At 42.2% G+C, this 21,841-nt stretch overlaps 1 protein-coding gene across 1 annotated transcript in view; it reads right to left on the bottom strand.

Moving 5' to 3' along the window:
- stx1b (syntaxin 1B) overlaps positions 1-21,841 on the bottom strand; it is a gene marked incomplete at both ends in the record, with an annotated part of 127,933 nt that overhangs the window by 50,987 nt on the left and 55,105 nt on the right. The window contains one exon of the mRNA XM_080724324.1: positions 9,925-9,999. Within this exon, the coding sequence (XP_080580450.1) occupies positions 9,925-9,999 (75 nt within the window). The remainder of the gene's footprint in view (positions 1-9,924; positions 10,000-21,841) is intronic.

Raw genomic sequence — 21,841 nt, 5'->3', positions numbered from 1 at the left:
GCACTAGTTCCTACATCATCTGAATACACTAGTTCCTACATCATCTGAATGCACTAGTTCTTACATCATCTGAATGCACTAGTTCCTACATAGTCTGAATGGACGCTGCACTAGTTCCTACATCATCTGAATGCACTAGTTCCTACATCATCTGAATGCACTAGTTCCTACATCATCTGAATGCACTAGTTCCTACATCATCTGAATGCACTAGTTCCTACATCATCTGAATGCACTAGTTCCTACATAGTATGAATGGACGCTGCACTAGTTCCTACATCATCTGAATGCACTAGTTCCTACATCATCTGAATGCACTAGTTCCTACATAGTATGAATGGACGCTGCACTAGTTCCTACATCATCTGAATGCACTAGTTCCTACATCATCTGAATGCACTAGTTCCTACATCATCTGAATGCACTAGTTCCTACATCATCTGAATGCACTAGTTCCTACATCATCTGAGTGCACTAGTTCCTACATCATCTGAATGCACTAGTTCCTACATCATCTGAATGCACTAGTTCCTACATCATCTGAGTGCACTAGTTCCTACATCATCTGAATGCACTAGTTCCTACATCATCTGAATGCACTAGTTCCTACATCATCTGAATGCACTAGTTCCTACATCATCTGAATGCACTAGTTCCTACATCATCTGAATGCACTAGTTCCTACATAGTCTGAATGGACGCTGCACTAGTTCCTACATCATCTGAATGCACTAGTTCCTACATCATCTGAATACACTAGTTCCTACATCATCTGAATGCACTAGTTCCTACATCATCTGAATACACTAGTTCCTACATCATCTGAATGCACTAGTTCCTACAACGTCTGAATGGACGCTGCACTAGTTCCTACATCATCTGAATGCACTAGTTCCTACATCATCTGAGTGCACTAGTTCCTACATCATCTGAGTGCACTAGTTCCTACATCATCTGAGTGCACTAGTTCCTACATCATCTGAATGCACTAGTTCCTACATCATCTGAATGCACTAGTTCCTACAACGTCTGAATGGACGCTGCACTAGTTCCTACATCATCTGAATACACTAGTTCCTACATCATCTGAATGCACTAGTTCCTACATCATCTGAATGCACTAGTTCCTACATAGTCTGAATGGACGCTGCACTAGTTCCTACATCATCTGAATGCACTAGTTCCTACATCATCTGAATGCACTAGTTCCTACATCATCTGAATGCACTAGTTCCTACATCATCTGAATACACTAGTTCCTACATCATCTGAATGCACTAGTTCCTACATCATCTGAATACACTAGTTCCTACATCATCTGAATACACTAGTTCCTACATAGTATGAATGGACGCTGCACTAGTTCCTACATCATCTGAATGCACTAGTTCCTACATCATCTGAATGCACTAGTTCCTACAACGTCTGAATGGACGCTGCACTAGTTCCTACATCATCTGAATGCACTAGTTCCTACATCATCTGAATACACTAGTTCCTACATCATCTGAATGCACTAGTTCCTACATCATCTGAATGCACTAGTTCCTACATCATCTGAATGCACTAGTTCCTACATAGTCTGAATGGACGCTGCACTAGTTCCTACATCATCTGAATGCACTAGTTCCTACATCATCTGAATGCACTAGTTCCTACATCATCTGAATGCACTAGTTCCTACATCATCTGAATACACTAGTTCCTACATCATCTGAATACACTAGTTCCTACATCATCTGAATGCACTAGTTCCTACATCATCTGAATACACTAGTTCCTACATAGTATGAATGGACGCTGCACTAGTTCCTACATCATCTGAATGCACTAGTTCCTACATCATCTGAATGCACTAGTTCCTACAACGTCTGAATGGACGCTGCACTAGTTCCTACATCATCTGAATGCACTAGTTCCTACATCATCTGAATGCACTAGTTCCTACATAGTATGAATGCACTAGTTCCTACATCATCTGAATGCACTAGTTCCTACATCATCTGAATGCACTAGTTCCTACATCATCTGAATGCACTAGTTCCTACATCATCTGAATGCACTAGTTCCTACATAGTATGAATGCACTAGTTCCTACATCATCTGAATGCACTAGTTCCTACATCATCTGAATGCACTAGTTCCTACATCATCTGAATGCACTAGTTCCTACATCATCTGAATGCACTAGTTCCTACATCATCTGAATGCACTAGTTCCTACATAGTATGAATGCACTAGTTCCTACATCATCTGAATGCACTAGTTCCTACATCATCTGAATGCACTAGTTCCTACATCATCTGAATGCACTAGTTCCTACATCATCTGAATGCACTAGTTCCTACATCATCTGAATGCACTAGTTCCTACATCATCTGAATGCACTAGTTCCTACATCATCTGAATGCACTAGTTCCTACATCATCTGAATACACTAGTTCCTACATCATCTGAATGCACTAGTTCCTACATCATCTGAATACACTAGTTCCTACATCATCTGAATGCACTAGTTCCTACATCATCTGAATGCACTAGTTCCTACATCATCTGAATGCACTAGTTCCTACATCATCTGAATGCACTAGTTCCTACATCATCTGAATGCACTAGTTCCTACATCATCTGAATACACTAGTTCCTACATCATCTGAATGCACTAGTTCCTACATCATCTGAATGCACTAGTTCCTACATCATCTGAATGCACTAGTTCCTACATCATCTGAATGCACTAGTTCCTACAACGTCTGAATGCACTAGTTCCTACATCATCTGAATGCACTAGTTCCTACATCATCTGAATACACTAGTTCCTACATCATCTGAATGCACTAGTTCCTACATCATCTGAATGCACTAGTTCCTACAACGTCTGAATGGACGCTGCACTAGTTCCTACAACGTCTGAATGGACGCTGCACTAGTTCCTACACAACGTCTGAATGGACGCTGCACTAGTTCTTACAAGGCATCCTTAGTCAGCTTTTAAAGGGCCAAAGGAAAGCCAATAAAGACACAGCACCAAGGCCCCTTGATACTGCAGTGTGTGTGTGTGTGTGTGTGTGTGTGTGTGTGTGTGTGTGTGTGTGTGTGTGTGTGTCTGTGTGTGTGTGTGTGTGTGTGTGTGTGTGTGTGTGTGTGTGTGTGTGTGTGTGTGTGTGTGTGTGTGTGTGTGTGTGTGTGTGTGAGAGAGAGAGAGAGAGAATGCAGTCTCACTCCAACAGAAGGGCAGAAAGAAGAAGGGGAGGGAGGGCAGAGAGGAGAGGAGAAGAAGGAGGAGAGTGGGGGAGAGGGAGAGAGAGAGAGAGAGAGAGAGAGAGAGAGAGAGAGAGAGAGAGAGAGAGAGAGAGAGAGAGAGAGAGGAAGGTCGTTCTAGTTTCTGGGTGGTTTGCATCAGCAAACCTGAGGGGACAGCACAACACACACACACACACACACACACACACACACACACACACACACACACACACACACACACACACACACACACACGCATATTTTACTTTATCCATGTGAGACAATACAGAGCTAATTCTCTCACACAACTCCTCCATGATATTCTGAGAGATTGCGTACATGTACTGTATTGTGTGACAATACAGTACAATACAGCACATTTACAACTGTCCTAGATTCGCCAACCGTCCCTTGAAATAAGGAATTGTCCCTTTTCTGGAAACCAAAAGTCTGATGAGGGGGAAACACTTGATTCCTTATGTTTGGGAATCAATCAGTATAGTTTCCATATTCTGAGAACTGTAGCCAAAGAGGTTTGGTGTAGAGGGGAAACCAAGAAGACCAAGTACAGTGAAAGGTCAAGTATTGACGGTTCAAGTGGTTAAATATCTGAAAACACAAATTGACACGATTCCAAAATACACTGACAATTGTGCTGTCAAACGATGAAACTATAATGGAATCTGTGAAAAGATTGTGGGGGTCCCTGCTTCATCTCTCTCTCTCCACTAAACGTTGAAGACCCCTGCCTTATGGTCTTATTGTCCCTATTGCTGTGAGAATCAGTGCTAGTATACAGCATGCATGAATGCTATTTATATGTAGGCTACTGTACTGTATGCTGCTCATACCCTTGGATGTACTACAGGGCCAGGCCAAAAAAGGCACTGCAGTGCTGCATACTCGGCACTACAAGGCAGTGGTTCTCAAACTTTTACATTTCAAGGTCTCTCCTCTTAACTCCTCTTATACAAATGGAACCAAATGGATTTGGTTGTGTACTGTCCATTATTTATTCTGCATGTGAGCCGCGGAACCACCATTTGATTACATTTAGCCAAAACGTAGAATATTTTGTTATCGTTGGATACGATTTTGTACACAATTCCATGCTGTATTGATGCTGGTACCATAGGACAGGGATACTCAAACTTCTGAACCGGTGGGCCACATTACAAAAATGTCAAGGGGCCGCGGGCCAGTTGATAAAATGACATTACTTGATAACTTCTCTTTTATTTGCTTTATTTCCACATAACTTAAGACAAGTGCAATGCACATTATTTTATGGCTTGTAATTCCGTTTATATTTTGTCAATGACACAATTTGTAATCAAAGTAATGTCAAAGTAATTTCTCTCTTTTATAATAATTCTGTGCAATTAGCATATTCCACACAAACACTAAAACAAACTAATGTAGGCTACATTTGTCTGGGTTGTTGTCTATCTGTCTGCCTGCTATCAAGTGGGATAACATTAAATATAGCTGAGCACATCTCTCTTTCAATTGCTTCACAATGTTATTTACGACTTGGCCCACATCCATCACTAATGGCTTTTTAAAGAAAATAAACTTGTGAAAACAGATTTAGTCATGGCTATTGCTAAGGAAAATAAAATCAAACAATACTTAAATTCGATTCCAATGACTTTTTAGCTACCAAATGGCTAATGCTGGAGTTGTTAAGTAGAGCTGCAGTAGGCCTACATCTCTCTTTAATTTAATTTGCAGGCATACAATGTCGTTTTGGGTATGCTAATTGGTCAGGCAGAGCCAATGGTAAAAAAAAGAAGAAGATAAAATCGGCAAAAATCGGCGATTTCAATGGCTGCTTTCAAGATGTTTTGGCCATTATCTCTGCAACGGAAGGTCCAATCTGCTCAGTTTAAAGCTTGTTGGATGCGTGACTTCGAGGACTTTAAGCTGGTGGGCCATTCAAAATTGCGCCGTGGGCCGGAAGTTTGAGTATCACTGCCATAGGAGAGAACATTGACCAAAATAACAATTCTTCCACATTCTACAATAATTCAACTCTTGAGAGTGTTCATTTTAGAGTTAAAGATCTATAAGGGTCCATTTGGGTACCAACTTTCCATCATTTAGCTTGATTAACTTCCTACCGCGTCACACAGAAGCAAGCTTGAAACGTGGCGCGCGAAGCGACGCACTTTGATCTTGTAAATCTGCATCAGTAAACAATGTGTTCCTTTTAGCTTTGTTCAATTGTACTGTACAGTGTTTCCAATGTATTCAAGTAGTATTCAATCAATACAAATATAATGAAAAAAATAACATCCCTGTGTCAAATCTGTCAATCTTTGGTTTCTTTCAAAACTGGCATCAAAAGCATCTATCAAGAGCTACAAGGGGAGTTCGATATTAATTTGAGATGAGGGGTCAAACACTGCCAGCGTTTTCCTGGCAGGATCTAGAAAAACTTGTCCATGTTCATCTTCAGTAGACTAAACTACAGTAGGGATGGGATGATAAGCGATATTATCGTTTATCGTGATTAAAAAACACTAGCGATAATCGTATCGTGGAGATGAAATCTATCATGATATCGCCCTCTGTCATGCACTGGGGTCAATTCACCTTTTATTTGCCGAGCTGCATATCCGGTACCACTTAAAACCTAAAAGGTACTTATAATATACCTACTTAAAACAGTCTTTTCTCACTGTATCAAATGTCTTTGCCAAAAATATTTTTTGGCAAATGCTTCGCCCCAGGATAATGATGATATCGTAAATCGCGATTTCTTTTGTCGTGATATGACATTTTCATATCGTCCCATCCCTAGTGTCTGTACAGGTCTCTCCCTAAAAAACATCCATCAAAAAACTGCAGTTGATCCAGAACGCTGCTGCTCGTCTCCTTACTAATACCAAGAAAGTGGAGCATATCACTGTAGTTCTTAAATCCTTACACTGGCTCCCTGCATGTGTATACTACCGTTTGTCTCTAAAGCTTTGAATGGTTTAGGGACAAAATACATTTCTGATCTTGTGCGATAAATCATGAACCGTCCAGAACCTCTCAGGTCACCTGAGAAAAGGTCTGCTTTCTGTCAAAAATAAGCGTGGGGAAGCAGCGCTTTGGTTTGTACGCCCCACATATCGGGAACAGACTCCCAGAATATTCCATCTACAAAGGAGTGCATGCACTCTCTAAGGCAGGGGTCTTCAACGTTTTCAGGCCGGGGACCCCCAAACTGATGGGGAGATGGAGCAGGGACCCCCTACCACCTCGTAGGGTGGGGGGGTCGGGGCTACGACATATTTTTTATTTTAAACATGTACAAGTTACAGCGAGCAGGGTGGGCCGTACCACTACCATTTCTAAACATACTACTTATTAACTGAGAACCAATGTCAATAATATCAACAATCTGTCAATTGCATAGTAATCATGTATTCAAGCTATTCAAAATGGATAGAAACATGATTTATTTTTTAACATAAATGTGAAAAATGAAAAAAAAAAAAAAAAAAAAAAAAACATTTTTTGAAACTTTTTTTTTTTTTTTTTTTTTTTTTTTTGCAATAATTTCGCGGACCCCCTGCAGTACCTCCGCGGACCCCCTGGGGGTCACGGACCCCCTGTTGAAGACCCCTGCTCTAAGGAACTAGTCTTCTTGGACCATGTCTAATCCATTCAGAACGGGTACACATTATTGTTAAGGCTGGGACTTTAACTGATTAATTGCGATTAATTAATTACAGAAAATTAACGCGATTAAAAAAATTAACACATTTTAATCGCACTTAGTTTTTGCACCACAAAACCTTCAGTTTCAGACATACCGATCATAGCGATGCACCAACCAAGAAGAGACAACAAACGCAAAGGGAGAAGTAGCCGATCAGAGCGCTTTGCTTGGCCCAGTGGATGCGAAATTTAGATTTAAAAAACTCACTTGTTGATTCACTCGTACAACAAAATGTGTTTTACTTCAAATATCGATGTGCGATTAAAATGCGATTAATTGCGATTAATTAATCACAGAGCCTGTAATTAATTAGATTAAAAATTTTAATCGCATCCCAGCCCTAATTATTGTTTATCATTATTGAATGCTTTAACTATTGAAAAATAGCAGATATACAAGCTCACAGCGCGGCACCGAGTGCCGCGCTGCGAGCTTGTAGATCTGCTATTTTTGAAAAACCATGAATCGTGAATTTTGACCCAATTCTATAAGTGTCTTTTGAATCCTTCTAAGATTTTTTGAAAAAAAAAAAAAAAACATGTTTCTATTGTCGGCAATCTGGCCAGCCATCGTCAAAGAAAAGGTCCTTTTCACTTAAATGGAGCTCAGTTCTGTTCTTGAGAGACTACTATGTCAGTGTTTCTCAAACCTTTTCATGTGAAGGACCCCAAAAATTATATTTATTTCGCCACGGACCCCCATTCAACATATTTAGTTCCAGCGACCCCCCAGAAGCTAAATTTGAGTTACAAACGTTCGCTTTGAAAACACATATTCAATGATTTGCACACATTTTCACGACTTTTTCAAAAATAGCAGATATACAAGCTCACAGCGCGGCACTCGGTGCCGCGCTGTGAGCTTGTATATCTGCTATTTTTCACTGGTTAAAGCATTCAATAATTCTAGGCCTAAATTGGTTAATATATAAAAAAACAACAACATAATAATCTGAGAGACGTATTTATTATGATCACAGGGTCCATTGTAATACTTTCATCAGGGCCTGTGTACGGTGGATTGCACTCTCTCTCCCCCGTCGCCTTTATAATTTACCATGCAGGTAATTTCCCTGCACTTTTGCCATGCTCCACATAACTCTGTTTTGCTGTCAAGATTGTAATTTCAGTTGCTCGGGCAAATCAGCCTGCTAAGCTAAACTAGCTTTTCCCCGTGTAGGTGTAGTTGTTGCAGAGGGACCCCGTGTTCATTTTAAACTCCTTAATTTATTTTTTGTATTGAACTGAATTTGTGTTATTTCTTTTCTTTTTCAAGAGGGGTGTAGTAAGAAATAACGACGCAAAATCACTGAACATTTCCCAAAAGCAGAATGTAGAGGGCAAGTATGGCTGGCTCCCACTAAAATAATAAAACGGGTATTTCTATTTACATATCTCTCATTATTCCATCCTACAGCGGCTTTGGGTTTTATAGTCAATAACAAATGTGAATATTTACATTCTAAAATACAGTCTACAAGAGCAATATTTATCATAGAGGAGTACTTTCTTGAGGAGTAAGAACGATGCACTTGGGAGTAGGACGAGCATTCCCTCCTGGTAGCTTGTATTATTCTTCATACATCGTGTGTGTGCGTGTGTGCGTGTGCGTGTGCGTGTGCGTGAGAGAGAGAGAGAGAGAGAGAGAGAGAGAATGGTGCATTTATATATAGCGCCTTTTATCCAAAGCGTGCAGCACCGACAGCTGAGGAAGAAACCATGCTCATAGGGAGCAGTTAGGGGTTCAGTAGCCTAGTCTCGCATACCTAGCCAGACAACTATTCCACAATCTCAGAACGAATGCTATATAGCAGTGGTTTTCAACCTTTTTCATAGCAAGGTCTGTCACTGTGCCCTATACTCACAATGAGTGAGGACAATGGACACATACCTAACTAGTCCAATGCATTTCAATGAGTTTGGATAAATAAAATCCCTGAAAGACATTCTTGACTGTTCTTGGATCCAGGGGCCGCTCAGGCCAACCTTACAAGGTCCATTATTTATTCAGCTTTTGAGTCACGGACCACCATTTCGTCGTTGTCAGGTGAAAACCTTGTACCGGTATGTCCAAAACCGTTCGTTTTGCATTTAGCAGCAGATCTACAAGCACACAACGCCTCGCACCGCGAGGCGTTGTGTGCTTGTAGATCTGCTGTTTTCACTACTTTTGTGCGACGGCCTTGTATGATGTAGCAGGGCTTTGCTTTGCGAAAGAAGTACACATTTGAAACTTGGAGATGCGAGGTTTCCACCCGACAACGACGAATATTTTGTTATCGTTGGAAGATGTTGACCACAATTCCATGCTGTATTGATGTTGGTACCATAGGAGAGAGACCAGGCCAACGTTGATCAATAACATTTTTTAACAATAATTCAACTGTTGAGAGAGTACAATTTTACACTCAAGGTTTACAGATCTATATAGGGTCCATTTGGTTACAACTCTCCATCATTTATCTGGGGACCACCTGGAACCCCCTCAAGGACCACTGGTGGTCCCCGGACCACTGGTTGAAAACCACTGCTATATAGAATCTGACTGGAACAACGCCTCCCGAAATCGGAGTAATAGAAGCTGGCATCCGTTCGTCATTTCCATTCATGAAAATATATCGTCGTCGTCCGATGAAAACCTTGTATGTCCAAAACCGTTCATTTGCGTTTATCATTTTAGAAATGATTTAAACTGTGCTTGTAGATCTGCTGTTTTCACTATTTTTGTGTGACGGCCTTGTATGATGAAGCAGGGCTTTACTTTGCAAAAGAACGTACAAATTTGAAACTTCGAGATACGAGGTTTCTGCCCGACAACGACGATATGTAAAAATTATCTTGACATTTCATTTTCCATTGCCGTGTGTGTGCGTGTGCGTGTGTGTGTGCGTGCGTGCGTGCGTGTGTGTGTGTGTGTGTGTGTGTGTGTGTGTGTGTGTGTGCGTGCGTGTGTGTGTGTTGTCGTACCTGTTCAAAGAACTCGTCCATAAAATGATCCCTGTCGACCTGCACCACCTCCTCATCATCATCACTGTCCTTAGCCTGGAAGAGAAGAGAACACACTGACGTTAGTCACCAATACACACACACATGCACGCTAGGACATTCACCAATAGAGATTTTTAGTATTTGAATTATTCGACCTCAAAGTATTCGAATAGTCGAATATTCGACAGGACTGGCCAAACTGTCAAATATTAAGCAAGAGGCGAACATTGTGAAAATAGCCGATCTACATGCTTACAACGCCTCGCGTTGCGAGGCGTTGTGAGCATGTAGATCTGCTATTTTCACAATATTTATCTGCGGAACCGAGTCACATTAAATGTAATACCTACAATTCCAAGTGCTTGTCAGGGTGGGGGTCCCCAGTTCAAATATGTTTATTTTGGGTGTCAGGGCCTAAAAAGGTTTGAGAACCCCTGGTATAGAGCATTAACAAATTCATCCACCAGGGGCATTGACAACTCATTCTTATGACTTCCTATCTAGCCAAGCTTTATAAACTATATATTTTTTAAAGAGAAAACAATAAAAAAAATATTCGACTTCTGTGAACAACGTCGAATAGTGACTTTGATATTCGAATACTCGAATATTCGAATATTTGGTGAATGCCCCAATGCCGACCAATAACAACCCTAATACGTATGTTTTGCTTCAACACATTCAGCACCAAATACAGCAAGTATCAGTAAACCAAGGAAGTGATGTTCTGTAGCAACTCTTAAGCTATTATAGCTCTGGTCTATGTTCCTCTACCTCCTAAATCCTTGGCAAATCCGGAAAGACACGTCGTCTGGTCTGAAAATAACAAAAACTGTTTCGCCCCTCACCAAGCCAAAGGTGTCAGTGGACAGTTGAAAGCTTACTATACTTAGTGGACGCCCCCTGAGCCCCCCACCACACGCTTAAAATATATTTCTAGGGCAAAGTTCCACCGGACGGAGACTCCATTTCTTCTAGTTTTTCACTATTTGTCGTCGCCATCTAGGTGCCACAGAGCATTAGTCTCGTTGGGTGTTATTCAACAACGTTGGAAGCGCTGTTTCGTAAAAACAGTCTTCAACCAGGAAGAGTGTCTCCATCCGGTGGAATATTTTTTCATTTTGCTCTAGAAATGTATATTTTCATTGTGTGGTGGGGGGCTCAGACCGCGTCCACTAAGTAGAGTAAGCTTTCAACTGTCCACTGATACCTTTGGTTTGGTGAGGGGCGAAACAGTTTTTGTTATTTTCAGACCAGACGATGGATTTGCCAAGGATTTGGGAGGTATAAAGGAACATAGCGTTAGGGAGAACTCCACTAACGCTATGGACCAGAGCTAAAGCTATTACAGCTTAAAAATGGACACGGTGAATGTAAGCAACAACATACACTAGCATTTAAAGTTTGTTCATTCATTTAGGCATTCTCCCCATTCGGTCCAGAAGAGACATCAACAACAGTGTCCTACTTTTGACTAAACACCATCATTAGTCATTATAAACACTCAGACATTTACTGTAGCTAAACAGAATCTCCAGAAGGAACAGTGACATTATGATGAGGCCCTTTAGGTCAGGACCCAAACTCCTGTTTCTGTAGCGTCGCCATCAACCCAACCCTTGATGCTGAGTGCCAAGCAGGGAGGCATTAGGTCCCGTTTCTATAGTTGTTGGTATGACCCGATCGAACCCCGACCTCCCAGCCTCTAACCCATACATGGGCAACTGGCGGCCCGGGGGCCACATGCGCCCCCCACCTTCACTTAATGCGGCCCACAGGTCAATACTGATATATTATTGATTTCAGCTGTTATAATTCCAAACATGACCTGCCTTAATTCCATCAGTCTATATTAGTAGCTTAATTACTAGTAGTATTAAAATGTATTTATTTTATGTCCAATGTAGGTATTTATATTTAGGTTTATAAAGTTAACATGAGTATATAACTAAATATGTTTGAAATGAAATCAAAATGTTACATTTCAGGATTCCAATGAAAAAAATAACGAAAGATAATTCACGATTCCAATTCAAAAGAAGCACTTTGTATGAGATACTAATGACAAAGTAGGATGTAGCAATATGCAATGTGGCCCTCTGGAGTGAAGGTGGAAATATAGTGGCCCTCGCCATCATCAAAGTTGCCCACCCCTGCGGAGGCCACCGAGCTGCATGGGGACATTTTAACTCCACACTCTAACCTTTCAAATCTAGCATTAAAGGGCTGTGTATAGTTTCTGATATTTATTGTATATTTACTATAGTTATTGTAAAGCAACTTGCAGCTTGTTTTCTGGACCAAACGACAGAGCATATCAGACCAAATCATGTCTAATGCTCTTAGATTAGGGACCCCAGAGATAAAAAAAGAGGGGTCCGTGGGCCTAATGCATATCCACTTGGGGGTTTGAGAAATGAAAAATGCTGAGAATCACTGGCCTGGAAAAAAGCCACTTCCAATATTTACCAGCGACCTTGCAGTACAACAAGCCCAAAGTCACTTGAAATACCGGTAAGCAGACTTAATGGTCATTCACAAATGCTCTGTACACATGCACGCACATGCACACACGCACATGCACACGCACGCACACGCGCGCACACACACACACACACACACACACACACACACACACACACACACACACACACACACACACACACACACACACAAACACGTACGCACACATTACTATAAATAGCCATACTTGTAATCAAAATTTCTGAACAGCAATTTTATTCATGCTATTTCTAATACATTTTGCCTTTTTAAACCGTAAGCCTGATGGCCAAAAAATAGCAGATCTACAAGCTTGCGCTGCAACACGTCTACTATACATTGGTGATACAAACACGCACGCACGCACGAACACACGCATGCACACACGCGCGGATGCACGCACGCACGCACACACGCGCGCCTCTGGTCCCTGTCACTTGGACGAGGACCAGGCTCGGCCCGTTGTCTCATTATCAATCTCGGTATGCGTAAAGTAAAACAGCTAAGTCATATGTGACCGTGTCGCTATGGCTCTTCATGAGACGTCTCACTCTAAGCACAGTGATGTATGAGGTGAACTCTGTCAGCCAAGACATGATGCATCGCTCAGAGGAGGAGTGTTTTTTACTTATTAATGCAGACAGTACTATCCTTGTTGTCCGGTGGAAACCTTGCATGTCCAAAACCGTTCGTTGTGTATCGTTCATTTTAAGAAATGGTTTAAAATTGTGAAAACAGCCGATCTACAAGCACACAACGCCTCACGGCGAGGCATTGTGTGCTTGTAGATCAGCTGTTTTCACTAGTCTTGCGCGGCAGTCTTGTATGATGAAGCAGGGCTTTGCTTTACGAAAAAAAAAAAAAAAAAACATTTGAAACTTGGCGATACAAAGTTTTCTCCCCGAAAGTGACGATAGGGGAGCTGAGAGTGGGAGACAGACAGGCTGTAAACTAAGTAAAGTACTTTTACTGAAGTACTGTACTTAATTAACTTATAATTTTACTTTAATTTTGAGGTATTTGTACTTTATTCATTTCCAATTTTCCAATACCTTTACTTCTACTCCACAACATCTCGGATCCAAATAGTAGTCATTTTGGGGTTTGATTATCATTACAAAACATATACTGACTAAAAGATCCACAAGCTCACAATGCATAGCGATATATAGGTCACACACCAGCTTCTTCTCAACTCCTGCTCAACATTAGCCTACATGGGCTACGGGATATGAGTTGTGTAGGAATTAGGCTCTTCTAGTATAGTAGGAACAGTACACTATGAAGGTCTCCTGGAGGTACAATGTCCCTGTATGCACCTCCTCTCCTCTCCTCTCCTCTCCTCTCCTCTCCTCTCCTCTCCTCTCCTCTCCTCTCCTCTCCTCTCCTCTCCTCTCCTCTCCTCTCCTCTCCTCTCCTCTCCTCGCACTCTCTCTGTCCTCAACTGACTGCAGAGAGACCCAAGGATGAAGAGGGAATGCAGAGAGAGAGAGAGAGAGAGAGAGAGAGAGAGAGAGAGAGAGAGAGAGAGAGAGGGGGGAGTAACAGGACACAGGTGTATGGCAGGGGACGACATGCACGCAATCCTCACGCGAAAGAATACGCATCGTGCACGGGCACGGCCTCACACATGTTACCATTCACACAGAGTGTACAGATGGAACACACACAACGCACATACACACGCATGCACGCACACACTCACACTCACACATTATACCAAGTTACAATGTACAATTTACAATGTAGACCTTTATCATTTCGTCGTTGTCGGGTGAAAACCCTGTATTGTCCAAAACCGTTCCTTTTGCATTTATCATTTTAAAAATGATTTAAACTAGTGAAAACAGACGATCTACAAGCACACAACGCCTCGCGGCGCGAGGCGTTGTGTGCTTGTAGATCTGCTGTTTTCACTACTTTTGTGCGACCGCCTTGCATGATGAAGCAGGGCTTTGCTTTGCGAAAGAACTTACACATTTGAAACTTGGGGATGCGAGGTTTCCGCTCGACAACGGCGATTTGCTCTTTGCCCAGAGTGAGGTACAATAAGCAAGGTAAACACATGCATCTGATGCAGAGAGACAGTGTAGCGCCTCCCATTGTTGATTTCGTCGACTAAAACTATGTTTGTCGACAGCATGTTTTTCACTGACGAAAACAACATTAACACTAAATAAAAACTAAGCTGTGATGACTATAACTAAGACTAAATAATATATTGACAATTTTGTCAACAAAATAAAAACTAGACTAAAACGTTAGGGAGGGACTAGTGGAGAAGAGAGTCATTTTATGTTTGGTTGCTCTCAGGTGAAAATAGCAGATCTACAAGCTCCCTGCCATTCTAGCTTGTAGATCGGCTATTTTCAGCACGCAACCAAGTGTAAAATCAGTCATTACGGTGCCATCAAGGCCTGCCAAAATACATTTCAGTTGACTAAATCAACTGTAGATTTAGTCGCCTAAAATCTTATAATATTTAGTCGACTAAAATCCGACTAAAACTAATACTTTTCAGGTGACTAAATCATGACTAAAACTAAAAAAAAAATCTTTTTTTTTTTTTTTTTTTTTTTTTTTTAAAGACTATGACTAGAACTAAATCAAAATTTGCCGTCGAAAACAACACTGGCGCCTCCGAAAAACTGTACCGATCGTGAGTAAACCAGGAATCTATAGCATTCTAGCCAAAACAGCCCGACGGCAATGCTATCAAACGTGGCGTCCGTAGCCTAATAAACGCATCAAACCGGGGTCCCTGAAATAAGATTTCCCTGCCATTCCAGAACACATGATGCAGTGAGAGGGGGAGTAGCAGCAGAGGCTGCCAGAGCCTTTAAGCCAGGCCAGGTAGAGAGAGAGAGAGAGAGAGAGAGAGAGAGAGAGAGAGAGAGAGAGAGAGAGAGAGGGCTGCAGCAGATGGTTGCTCTGTTCACGTCGTGCTCCACTTCACCACAAATACTGACTGAATGACGGGATGCTGAGAATGTCACGCTAGCATCCACACACACACACACACACACACACACACACACACACACACACACACACACACACACACACACACACACACACACACACACACACACACACACACACACACACACACACACACACGCGCACACACACACACACACACACGCGTGCATGCGTGTCACACCGCACCGCCTGAAATCCTCCGTGTTCGTCTAAACTCTGATGGATTGTTGTGTACACACACGAATGTAACCAAATGGACGTTCCCGACAAAATTCAACCACGATGGTCTAGACCAGGGGTTTTCAAACTTTTTTGACTCGGGGCACCCCTGTAAATAGCTTTTTCATCCACGGCACCCCTGAATTACACTGTAAAATGTTGTAATCTTACATCCTGTTGGAGAAATATCCGTTTCCATCAGAACTGACTGAAAATAAGGTTATACCTGACGTTACCTGACCCAGCATGCCTATTCTGGGGGGGAAGGTTCACCAAAAATAGCTGATCTACAAGCTCACAACGCGTCACGTTGTGACGCGTTGTGAGCTTGTAAATCAGCTATTTTTGGTGAAGAGTTGTGGTAGATGGAAAAAGAACTCATCAAGTACAGTGCAGATCAGGTCTGTTTTACTAAGCATAGTGAAGTGATATTGATGAATTCCAAATATTATCAAATTATCTCGCTGCACCCCTGTACTGGCATCACGGCACCCCAGGGTGCCCCGTCACCCACTTTGAAAACCCCTGGTCTAAGACAACTATACTGATTTTGTGTGCAAGCAAAATATATTTTTTTTCTTTAAATCTTGCAATTTCAAGATTATCAGACGCTGTAAAACAACCGGGCACACATTCAATAAGAACGATGATACAAACATAGGCTGTTTTCCACATGTTAAATAAGAACTATGATACAAACATAGGCTGTTTTCCACACGTTAAATAAGAACTATGATACAAACATAGGCTGTTTTCCTTTTGTTCAAGCAAAACCTATAAGTACAAGCAAGTGCAAAATTGTATTTATGGCATAGCGGCTCAAAGATAACATGACGACCTACCACAGCAGAGCAAGCAGCGAATAAGTAAAGGCGACATAACAACAATAGTGTTTGTTCTGTAAACTCATTTCCAGCACCATTATTGTTTACTGTCTTGGCTCGCTTGAAAAAGCAATATTCGTGGCAGTAACTCTTCCTACGGCAGGAGAGAAAGATGTGAATAAATATAATATCATCTTTACTGGCAGTGTCTTTACCACAGTCCCTTTTCTGAGCTAAAAATAGAAGCACTGAATCGGCCAATAGAAGGGTTGTGTTGCAGTCAGACGCCCAGGTCCATCTGGACTGTTACAACAGAGCCAGCACTCACCCAGGGGATTGTGGGTAGTGTAGTCCTGCTGTAGTCACAACCATGCCAGGTATCATTCAGGTCATTATGTGTGCTGTACTGCTACAACAAAAAAAACATACTTGCTGTCGGGCATAAACCTCCTATTTCCATATTTTAACTTTTTGTGTGTTTTTTTTTTTTTTTTTTTGGCTTGATCTTAACTACTAGCGTCACACGAAAGCAAAACATATCTCTTGAAGATCGACAAGCTCGAAACGCAGCGCGGCCTTACCCACTATGCACACCTAAGACCAGCCCAGACACAGAATGTCGGGAAGGAAAACCTAAGCCCTTAAGTAAGCACTTAAGCCCTATTTAAAAATAACAAAAAAAGTTCCATCTACAGCAATGTAAGCTCACCGATTCATCTACAAGAATTGTAGAAAAAAAGAAAAAACACAGGTGAGGTTAATTATGAACACCTGGGGGTGGCATCCCCTGGGACCCCTCACATACATGTATCTATAATGGATTTTTATTATATTATAGATATAGGTACGATGCTCTATCTGCTCACTGGACACGGGTTAGAATAATTATGAGGCAACGAGGATTTTGGGCCGCCGGGCCTGGCTCCTATACAGTATAGCCTGATGTTGCATCGCGGGTTCGAGTCCCGTTCCCAACGATCTTTGCCGCGTGTCTCTCCCCATTTCCTGTCCATCTCTGCTATATACATATAAATAAAGGTAGAAAAAGCCCCCCCTCCCCAAAAAAAAAAATATCTTAAAAAAAACTAAAACTAGAACAAGGACTCTAGCATGTGTTGCCAATGTCAGTATAAGAATATATACAGTAAGACATGCATATGGCAGGGTGTTATTCAGTGACTGTGGGCTTGGCATGGCGTGGGTTCACATGACTCTCCCAGCTATAGCACCATCCTGTCAGATCAATAGCACAGAAATAGATGGCCCTGAGCAGGCCGTATCAACCTCCACCTCCACTCTGTGCATGTGTGTATGTGCGTGCGTGTGTGCGTGCGTGCGTGCGCGCGTGCGTGCATGTTTACTATACTTCTGGGTGCCAAATGTCATCACAAGCACAGTAGAATTTGAGAAACTATAGTCTGGTCCCCTGTCCCCAACGGAAACAACTGGAAAATGCATGTATGCCCCACCTGGCTGGTTATGCACGTGTCTGTCTGTCTGTCTGTCTGTCTGTCTGTCTGTCTGTCTGTCTGTCTCTCTGTCTGTCTGTCTGTCTGTGTCTGTCTGTGTGTCCCTTTTATGCATATAGGAGTTCCATCATGTCCATGGCAGTCTATGATGTCATATCATCATAGACCGTCTGCGATGCACGCGCCGATGATGAGGTCGGTCGGACGGTTCTCGATATAGAACTACACACGGACGGACGGACGGACAGACAGACAGACATAGATTTCACAGCATGTGCAGTATAGGAGAGACCATGTGGTTCTCAGAGTGGATTCCAAGGACTTTGTGGGTTCCTTTCATGGTGGTCTAAATTGTCCCATACAAGTCTGTAACTCTAACAGCGTACAAATGGAACTAACGGGTCCATTCGGTTCCATTTGTACGCTGTCAGAGTTAAGGGGAAACCTTGAAATGTGAAAGTTTTACAAACACTGGATAGACATTGTGAGGACGCTTTTCCTGGTTTACAATTGAGTACCTGAGACGAATAACAGTCTAAGTCCATATATTAGGCCTATATACTTTTTATATATATATTTCTTTGATTTACCAAACTGTAAACCACAAACTAGTCATTTTTAATCTGTTAAATTGTTAATACACTTTGTTCAATTGTCTGTTTTAATGTCTGTTTTAATGTTATCTGCTCCCTTTGTCTGCTGACTTATACTGTTGTTCCACAAACTGTTGGAGATATACTGTTTTTCCACTTTCCATAAGTATTATGTCTTATTATTCCTAATATACTGTATATGAGTTAAGTAACAAAATCTAATTCAACAAAATGAGGGGGGAGTGCATTAAGAATTTAACAGATTAAAAACTTCTAGTTTGTGGTTTACAGTCTGGTAAATAAAAAAAAAAGAATCTATATTCAAAATTTAAAATATGGACTGTTTTTCATCTCAGGTACCCAATTAGCAACAGATTCAGGTGGGAGTCACAACGACAAGGATTAGGTATTCTTTTTTTTAGGTTATAGGATTGGAGTTATGTGTGCAGAAACATTTGGTTGCACTGCATCACACGCACCGTTCGTCCACCGTCCACATCACGTGCACGGCCACACACACACACACACACACACACACGCTCGCGTGCGCCAGCGAGACATCGTCACGTGCGCAGCAGCGAGATTCCTGAGCCGGAGCACAATGACACTGCATCTCATCATCTTCGTCCTCCGGAGAGAAGCCTCGCCATCGCCATCCTAAATATACCTGCTCCGTCATCAACAAACCTCTTATCAAGTACTGAAAATAGCCGACCTCCAAGCTCTGCGACGCATTGTGAGCTTGGAGGTCTGCCATTTTCCATATTTTCACCAAAAGGCCCTTTTAGAAATTTCAGCCCCTGCCTCTCTAAAATCCTCTGCACGTCCCTGCTCCCCATCCTAAATATACCAGCCCTGTCATCTAGAAACCTCACATGTCCTCACAACTGCTATACTTTCCAGGATTCAAATTTCCCAACGTGTCGAGAGCGGCCGATCCGCGACGCTCGAACCGCGTCGTTTCCTCGACGTGTTCCGAGCTTTTAGCGGGTCTGCTGCTCTCGACGCTTTTGGTGTGACGCTGCGTTGTGGCCAAGTGTAGGGCGTCGACGTACGGAGAAAAGAAACGACGGAGAAATAAAATGTGGCGATGAGAGGTTTCTGCCCGAACGGAATACTCTCTCTCTCTCTCTCTCTCTCTCTCTCTCTCTCTCTCCATCTGTCCATTCCTTGATAGATACACCTCTCCTCCTCCACCCCCCCACTCTCTCATACTGCTACCTCTCCGTGCATCTCTCTCTCTCTCTCTCTCTCTCATCCTCTCTGTCCCAGGCTGATGTCTCTCCACCTGGATCCGGTGTCTCAAGCAGAGAGACACCTACTGTACCTCACTGGGACACACCCACACACTCACACTCAGACACAGAGAGAGAGAGAGAGAGAGAGAGAGAGAGAGAGAGAGAGAGAGAGAGAGAGAGAGAGAGAGAGTAGTTACAGTACATGCCCATGTTGGAGCATCATGCCAACATGATGAGCACACACACACACACACACACACACACACACACACACACACACACTCGCGCGCACGCACACTCTCGCACACGCGCTCACATGCAGGCACTCCACCATGCACAGTCATTTTAGGAACACAATGCTAGATTCCTTATGTGTATAACAGATACATCTCATCCCCAAGATCCTATAGCGCAGAGCAGTGTGTTTGTGTGTGTGCGTGCGTGCGCGTGCGTGTGTGTGTGTGTGTGTGTGTGTGTGTGTGTGTGTATGTGTGTGTGCGTGTGTAATGGAACATTACACACGCACACACACACACACACATACACACACCCACGGGGGTGTGGGCCCACGGGGGAGGGGCGGGGGAGGGGTAGAACAGTGAAACACAATAGTGTGTAAGTCGTCTGGTTGTAACAGATAAGAGTCACGACAAAAAGGCCCTCAGCCCCTGAGAAATCTGCCTCCGTCATCAACACTGTACTGTACTGTACTGCAGTGGTTCTCAACCTGTGGGTTGGGACCCCCCGGGGGGTCCCCAAATAATTTTCGAGGGGTCGCCAGATGATTAACTTAATGTGCAACGTTGTTTTCTCACTCGACATAATAATAGATTTTTTTACACGTTTTACACAGATTTAATTTCTTTGCCAAACAGTTACTATATCGATTTTAAATCATTGAATCGTATCACCATGAATGAACCAAGATTGTCCATGTATTGTATTGTTAACCATGCATTGTGATTCGTATCGCTGTTAAAATGTATCGTTACACCCCTAGTCTAAGCTATATAGTATTGTTGTATATTTGTCTGTCATTTTCCTATGCTAGCTGCTAATAAAGTATTCAATCAATCACTCAAACGTATTAACACTCTATCATACAGATTGGACAAAATTACATTGTATGAATTAAAAAAGTGACATAGAGTGCCACTTTTACTGTCAAATCTAAGTAATCGGTGGTCAAGGACTCGATCGGGACCAAAAAAATGTGGCATTAATTGGTCGGGCCGCTAATCTCTGTCCTCCCCGTGGGTGGAGACAGATGGCCGATCCCCGCCGGAGCCTGGGTCTGTTGGAGGTTTCTTTCCGCTAAAAAGGGGACTTTTTCCTTGACACCTCGGCCAAGCTCACGCTGGGTCTCTGTCAGAGGATTTTCACTCTCAACCTGCTCTAAAAGTGTAAAGTGTCTTTGAGTATATCTTAGCTATGATTTGGCACCATATTTAAATAACATTGATTGACTGATTGATTGATTGATTGATTGATTGTGACTGACTGACTGACTGACTGACTGACTGACTGACTGACTGACTGACTGACTGACTGAGAGTATAATATCGTTTCTTGTCGGGTACAAACCTCATTATGTCCAAAACTGAATTAAACTTTCAGGATTCCATTGTTCTTTTTTTTTATGCAAAAGTAGCAGATCTACAAGCTCTGAAAAGTAAAGTTTTCAAACAATTGTAGTGGAGTAAAAGTACAATATTTGCCTCTGAGATGTAGTGGAGTAGAAGTAAAAGCCCTGAAAACTGGAACTCCTGAAGTAAAGTGTCACGTAAAGTGGAATTATATGTGCCAATATATATATATATATTATATCTGTTGTGGTTGAGTGACAGATCAAAGTAAAGTGAGTCCTTTGATGTTACCCTGCAAGCAGCGTCTCTGCGTAGCTGTGTTCCTCTTAAACACTGCTTAATCTAAATAGATTACGAGCGTATGAAAACGCCACATAAAGGACAAATACCTCAAAACTGCACTCATTGAGTGCCTATCCCGAACTAGTTCGGGATTATTATCGCATCCCAGAGTGCCTATCCCGAACTAGTTCGGGATATAAA

Source organism: Nannobrachium achirus, assembly GCF_963921795.1.
Source record: "Nannobrachium achirus genome assembly, chromosome: 4".
NCBI classification, from domain to species: Eukaryota; Metazoa; Chordata; class Actinopteri; order Myctophiformes; family Myctophidae; genus Nannobrachium; species Nannobrachium achirus.
Note: the sequence above shows the minus strand (reverse complement) of the source record. Positions and strands in the feature narration are given on the sequence as shown.